This window comes from Acyrthosiphon pisum, chromosome A1 (assembly GCF_005508785.2).
Source record: "Acyrthosiphon pisum isolate AL4f chromosome A1, pea_aphid_22Mar2018_4r6ur, whole genome shotgun sequence".
Lineage (NCBI taxonomy): Eukaryota > Metazoa > Arthropoda > Insecta > Hemiptera > Aphididae > Acyrthosiphon > Acyrthosiphon pisum.
The window spans coordinates 139,373,696-139,381,777 of record NC_042494.1 but is presented as its reverse complement, the minus strand read 5'-3'; the positions used below and the strand labels follow the sequence as shown (position 1 = coordinate 139,381,777).

Sequence of the window (8,082 nt, the reverse complement as noted above, 5' to 3'; positions counted from 1 at the left end):
TAAGACTGCTTATGAAAATTATATGGGTTGACCAGTTATTAAAATATAATGGTTATTTATTAAAACAAAATTATATAATAATAATAATAATTAAGTAGAGAAATTCTTGTCAGAAATTCTTTTTAAGTTAAATGGGGCTTGAGCAAGGACATATTTGATGATATCCTCCATTTCATTTTGAGATGAATTTTTAAATTTATTTTGCTTTTTGACAGCATCTAGAAAATATTTACAAATATATTATAATAAACACATAATTGTATGGATAACAAAAATATATTTAGGATATATGGGTGTATTTTTTAGCACTATAAACCAAAATTAATTAAATCTATTTTATCATGTGTATTAATAGTAATGGTAAATATTATAATATAATACTTACCAAAAATCACAGAACAGCAACCCAAACAACAGAATTTTTTTTTGCCTTTCTTACCAGTGTAAGAGAAATCTTTTAATAATTCATCTTTAAACAATTTTGCCATCACCCGTTTGACCATTGCTTTAACATGCTTACCGCCTATGTATGAAAGTTCATTTACCTAAAAAATTAGTATACATAAAAATAAAATAAACACATTTTTTTTTACTTTATAAGAAAAAATATAATGCATAAAAAACCACGATACCCAACAATTATTATTTAATATATATATATAATTACCAATTTATTACGGAATTCTTTATTGTCAGAAATTTTGTCTTCAAAGATTTCAAGATCGATTATGTTATCAAGAGGAATATTGAAATCTTTATCAATTAAAGATGATTGGTCACCATTGTTGTTATTGTTAAAAGTGGATACGTCATGTGATGGAATATTTTCAAGTCTAGCTTCTATCATTTCCAATCTTTGGACCATCTCCCTTTGATTATTAACAGCTCGCTTTAATTCAAATTTTAAAAATGTTAGTCTATGAAGCACTTCTTTTTCGAATTCTGTAGTACCTGAACATAAAAAAATATTGTTTATTTATAATTTAAATTAAAATTTTTTAGTTTATACAAACATTTTGTATTAAGCACAATAGCTACATATATCTGCAAAATTGGAGTCCAAAATATTTAAATATTTTAAGTAGATTATGTGTGCAGTCAACATCTTAAGTAACAATGTATTGTTGAAATGGATATTTAACAATTTATATTAATTTATTATACTAACTTTTTGGAGTTGATATAACATTTTCTGGGGCTTTGGTCGATGGTAATGGATCAATGGTACATTGAGGTGTCCCTGATATTACAATAACATCTAAGTTTTCTTTATCTATAATTAAATGAGAAATATTAAGTTTTTTGATTGTTTAAAAGGTAAAATATAATTTAATTCAATAATTACCGAGTTCAAGATCAGTTGATTTAATAACATTATTATATCTCAGATTCCCGGGAGTTTCAAAAACATAATTATCCACAGAGTTTATATCAATAAGGTCACAAGCAAGATTTGTTTGATCAACTATAAAAAAAGAAATATATAAAATTAGATACTATATTTTTGTTTTACAATTCTTAAACAACTATATAATTATAAATGGCATTCGATAAAAATACTAATTAACCAATAAAATATATTATTTGATTTACCTATACCTACCATTTAATAACCACACATATTAATAAATTCTATACATAAATGTATTATTTTAAAACATTTACCTATATTTTTGTACTTCAAAGTACCATTCAAAGATGTATTATTATCATCACTAAAAGATAATTTTTTCACAGTTGATGACTTTGAAGCATTAATATAACTATCTTTTGTAAGGCTATTATTTGGTGGATTTTTCAGTCCTTCATAAACTAAATATAAATAAATAACCAATAATAAAAGTAATTAAACATAATATTAACTGTAAAAGTATTGAAAGATTTAATTTTATTAGCTAATAAAGAGGACATACGTTTAACTTTTTTAGGAGATGGCGACCATCCATTTAATAATGTCCTGCTAGTACCGTTCTTCTTAATATTCTCATCACTGCTGCAGTTATCATCTTCAGATACTAAATTGGATATTAATAGTTATGAATATCATGAACATTTGATTATATAACATTTTTATAATTTTATTAGATGTAACACCTGAAAATGTTGGACACGATGATGAAAACTGTAGATTTGATGCAGTTTTAGCCGTTCTTTGTTTGGGTTTTAATAAAATATCGTCATCAGTAGATGATATATCAATGTTTTTTAATCCTTTTTTTACCATTTTTCTTGCTTTAAATAATGAATCTGTAAAATATATGCATATAGTTTATACTAACAATAACTAGCTTCAATAATAAATCTGAAAAAGAACCTATATCTTATAATATAAGACAATATACAATACACAATAATATATACAACTAGATTTAGACTAAATTATGTTACAGAAATAACCTATATTTTTTTACCAGATATTTTCAAAACTTTAGCTGCATGGTAACTGTATTCAACATCATTCGGAATACTTTTGAACTCGACACATTTTCTAATAAAGTTAGTATTTTTAGTGGTTGGCCACGCGCATGTGCCTTCTTTTTTTTTAAACCAGCCAGCCGGAACAGCTTCTATTGAATTATCCTCAAATTCAACAACCAAATATTGGGACATCTTTATATTACACTATAGGTATATACAAAAATAATACAAACTATTAAATACAATTACAATAGAATACAATTAACATTAATTTAAAAAAACTTAATAATCCTAAGAAAACATATACATTACATTTTATACTAATAATAGTAACATAATTAAAATTGTAATTATTTCAAATAATAAATGTATGCAAAATAGGGTATGCAATATTTACATTACTATTACTAGACAATATCATATATTTTACAAATTCAGTATTCTCTATGTCTATAATGGAATAAAATTCTGATAAATTTTTAACGACAGCAATACCTAATTTAAGACTACTGATGGGCTTATCAAAAAAATTTCCAATAGTTTCAAAATGCTTAACTAAAAAAACATATTTTTCTGTGGTAGAATCAAGACATATATTAAAAACTTTAAAAATTTTAAGACCAGTTTCATCTGTGAAACCTATATAGCTGTCAGATGTAGACTTAATATTTATTTTAATATTATTTTTTATAACTATCTGGAAATTTGGAACAGTTAAGTGCTCGAATGCTGAAGGTCCATTACTGTGAGGTTTTCTATAATTTATTTCTTTAGGAGATTTCAAAAGTACAGGTTGGTTAAATAATAAAGATTCTTGGTAGCGTTTAATAACTTGTTCGAGTGGTTTTTCATGCTTCCTAACCATCTTTTTTAAAACCTTCATATAATTCTCGAAAGGAAAACATGAACACTCTTCAAGCGATTTAAATTTTCTGTAATCGTCAACTATGTGCAATAATCCATGGACATTATGAGAAACAAACTGAGGGCCATATAATTCACTAAAGTTTTTAACAAAAAATGTAATTAAATTTTCACTGAAATTCACTAGCTTTTCAGAACTACCAGGACATAATAAAACTCTAAAACTGATGTGTAAACACAAAAAATGAAAATAACAATCATCATTTAAAATATCTTTTAAGACGACAGGTCCTGTATATAATAAGAATAACCTATATTCAGTTGCTTTAAACCTGCAAATTTCATTTAACCCTCTGCATTTTCTTGAAAAATCACTAGGTATAAACGTGTTCAATAACAATAAATTATTTGAAATACAGTTAACACTTCGATTTGGAATACGAACATTGACAGGAGCATGTTTTAATACACCTAACCAGAGTAATAACATTTTTTTCATAACCCCCAAACATACCAAATGCATATAGTCAAGAGTGAAATCTTCAACTATATTTATACCTGGTATTTCAGTAACTATAGAAATAGTAGATGTGATATGGTGATCTTCATCTACACGATTTAAGAAATCTAAATGAGTTCTTTTAGAAAATTCGGTTTCTAAAAAACACGTTGTATTGTTTATACGTTCTCCTTCAATTTTACATCTTATACAAGATGAATATCCAGCATGCCCTTTTACAGATAAAATAAAACTCTTCGCCGGACAGTCACAGCAAAAAGCATCAACTATCACAATTTTTTTACCAAACTTTGTTTGCATGCCATTTTTATACAAATCTTTTAGTTCACAAACCAAATATTTTAAATAATCATTAGAAGATTTAGGTTTTTCTCTTCCCCAGTACAACCCTATAATAAATATATTATGTCGACTATAGGGAGTAATAGGGTCTCGAGCATATCCTAAAATTGGCCAAAATGTACTTGAGGAACTTTTTGTAAGGGGTAATCCATCAATTCCTATTACAATTTTGATTACATCATTAAAATTTACTAGCATATCACCAAAAGAATTTAAGCCATTAGCGACCCCAAAATGATAATACAAACCCGGTTCCACAATTTGAATATCATTAACTTGCTTAGTTTTGTTAGTTTTTAATACAGTTCTAGCATCAACTGGGATATCTTTAAAACATTTGTGACTTTTTAATACTTTCAGTAAAGAAGAAAAAGAAGCAAGTGTAATATTGTTAGCCACTGCCCATTTTGCTAATGGTTTTAAAATACTATCATTGCCCTCAAATACATCAAATGTACCACTAATTTTAAGGTGGTTATTTATGTCAATATCAGAATCTGAATCTGAATCTGAAGAAAACAACACATTTTCAAAGTCATTATCAGCTAAATTTATAGAATCAATTGAAAGCGTATCACCTAAGATTGGGTTACATGGCAAATTTATGTCAGTAAATGGATTGTTGGAATTTGAAACTGATAAATTTATATTTGCATTTTCTAAATTAGAATTGTGTGATGTACTTGATTGTAATTCACATTCTACATTTGTATCATTGTCATACAAATAATCTACCATTTCTAAATCTTCCAAAAACCTTCTACGTTTAGTAGACCTACTAACAGTATTTTTATTGAGTGACATAATGATAGGTACTTATTTAGATTACTGACAAAAGCTTAACAAAATTAATATTTAATATAGTAATAATTACTAATTAGGTATATTTAGTCTGTAGCAAATTTGATTTTCATAATTAGAAAAAATTAAAAAAATGATTAAACAAAAACAAATTATCTAATATAAAAACAAAAATGTGTTTCAAGTTAAGCTTTATAAAATTAAAATAGGTAAAAATAGAAGGTTCATAAAACTGTATAATCGCATTACTGGTTTACTTGGACAAAAAATATAATAAATACCTATTACCTATTCATTATTATATTTTATTATACGATATACCTAAATTATGTATTACGAATGAAATTGTATACTTACCTGGTGCAGCTTACACAGTACGTAAAATGCTATGAACTATGAAGCGAACTGCAAAGGTCGCAAAATGCTAAGATGCCAGATGGATAACGATCGTTTACGGTAAAGAGTAAACACAAATACACAACTTCAACACAATTGAAATGTCTGAAACTCTGAAACGAACGTCTGTACGACTGTACTGAAGACAAAATCACGAAATAATAAAATAAAATTAATCTATACTCTGTCCCACGAGGGATCATGCCGCGAGAAATCGAAAACTCGTCGGTTCCGCGTATCCCCCACCAAACGGATAGCCGTCGTCGGTCGAACTGTCATATCTATTAATCTATATAATATAATTATATAAATATAATAATCGTAAACACCAGACCGTTGTCGCGCGCCCCGCAGCCCGCACTTCACTCATTGCCTACGATTTCCATGTCTAAACATAGAATTAAGAATTCGTTTTACACACAGATAACAGTTATAATATTTATCAGTAGACGGTGGTTTTACCCGACTTTTTAATATTGGATGGAGGACGAAGCATATTATAATGGTTATGCGGAATAGGGCGGTGCGGTAACGGCAAATTACGTATAATGTATTATTAATATTTAATAATAGTTAATAACGAAAACGTTGAAATCAAGACAATAAGTAAAATTGCTATATTATATTATAGCATATTATTATTGTATAGTACATTGTACGATAAGTACAACTACAGATTTTAGGTATATACCGGTTGTGACTTGTGACTACCCAAAGACTCAATAATATTTTATTCATAATTTTTTTTTAACTTATAAATTAATATTTTTGACTTACGAGGTATTACGTCTTAGCCGACGATATAATACGATAATTATTAATTATTGTAGTATATTTATACTGTTTTTGTTATTAACTATGCAGTATACATAGGCGCACATTGGGTGTGAATTTAGGGGGTGCTGGAATAGTTTATGTTACACATGTCCCATGGGGGGCTTTGTCCCCCACACCCCCCTTAATCCTAATACTATAACTAACTGCATTACATTAGCTTTAAATTTTTAATTAGAATGGGGTACCTAACTTTGATTTCGCGGGGTAACTTTGATACCCATATATTTTTATTCACCAGAGTACCATGATAATTTCAATTTTTTTTCATAAAATGGGGTTACTTTGATATCACATTTAGAAATACAGGTATCGAATTGCCCGTTGTGTTACTTTGATAGCATATTATTAAAAAATATTGATATCTCAAAAGATAATTTAAAAATTTAAAAAATTAAAACGTTAAAATATTGAACTAGTTGTAACTAATATTTCATTTTGAGAGTTTTATCGTTAACACTACAGAAGTTATCCATATAATAAAAAATGAAATTGTCATAAAACAGTAAAAAATTATCAAAGTTACCCCATTTTACTGTACTACTTTTATTTTTAAACTATGAGAACTTTTTTCGTATTTGTGATATCGAAAAATTAAAAACACTGTTGCACAGTCTATGTTCTCTTCTTCCTAGTAGGAACATTTGGTTGCATAACATGAACTATAAGTTTAGCCATAGTGGTTCTTATCCACGCAAAACCATTTTTACTATGTTTTACATTTGTAAAACGGAGACCACACATGCGTGTGTAGCATCCTCTTAATAATATTTGTCATTCCGAATTTATTCAATTCAGCGTAGCCCGCAGATTAAATAAATATATTAGTAAAAATCAAGTAATAACCAAAGTTATAAATAGAAGATTTCGTACCCAACCGTAATCCCTAAGATAGTATAATTTTCTATAATAATATCATTGCTGCATATTGACAAAAGCTGAAACACTGAAATGTGCATTCACTGCACAATACTGTTTTAATCGTGAATTCGTGAACAGTTATCAATAATTAGCATGGAAAAAAAAATTCCGAACCAATAAACCACAATAATTTAAAAATGATTGGTGAAATACTGAAATGAATTGGGGGTGCTAGTTTGAAACGTTGGGGTGCTAAGCACCCTCAAGCACCCCCCTATGTGCGCCTATGAATATGGATACATTTACGATTATATTATAAGAATGCAAGTGAAGTTAGCCATTTTATTATTATTTTTTTAATTCTAAATTGTAATACATCTATTCCTTACAAGACATTTAACCAAACCTTCACTGTGCCAAAGTACGTTCTGCCATAAAAATACAAAATGATTAAATACGAAATGCACACACTGCCACGGTATGAAACTCGCGCTGTCTGCGATGTAGTCGTTATTTATTTTGACTTTTACATACTTAGCATTTAAATAAATTAAATATGATTAATTATTGTTTAAAAATATAATATATCAACATACATATTATGGAATATGGCAACAGTCGGTACAACAATTTACGGAACTCATCTATTTCATAATATAAAATACACATTACACACGCTATGTGAGTACGTATACTATATATGTCGTTCTATGAATAAAATCTAACCATAGCATCATGCCATTTTTGAAATATTAGTTTTTATGTGGACACTGTTAAATATGGTATTAATTAGAATAATATAAAATAATTAATATAGACATGCTGTTTTTTATTGGCTTTAGAATTTAGGACATAAGTTTGGTACAGTTATTTTATCAACAATAATATTTCAATAAAGAAAAACAGTGAATGAGTAATAGTTCAAAAAGTTGTATTTATACCTATTTAGTTTAGTGCTTTAAATTATACTGTTGAACATACAAGCTGTACATCCTCTTGAAACATCAACATTGTTATTTTTTTAGTTCTGAAATGTAGTATATTTT

The 8,082-nt window shown here is 27.5% G+C and overlaps 1 protein-coding gene across 1 annotated transcript; it reads right to left on the bottom strand.

Moving 5' to 3' along the window:
* Window positions 1-46: 46 nt before the first annotated feature.
* On the bottom strand, window positions 47-2,713 carry LOC107882314. The gene is made up of 9 exons (XM_029488434.1): window positions 2,412-2,713; window positions 2,095-2,247; window positions 1,914-2,015; window positions 1,666-1,812; window positions 1,346-1,465; window positions 1,169-1,273; window positions 668-951; window positions 386-545; window positions 47-218 (listed from the first exon to the last, which is right to left on the bottom strand). The coding sequence occupies exons 1-9, from the start codon at window positions 2,608-2,610 to the stop codon at window positions 91-93; spliced, it is 1,398 nt and encodes a 465-aa protein (XP_029344294.1). The 5' UTR covers window positions 2,611-2,713; the 3' UTR covers window positions 47-90.
* Window positions 2,714-8,082: the final 5,369 nt, after the last annotated feature.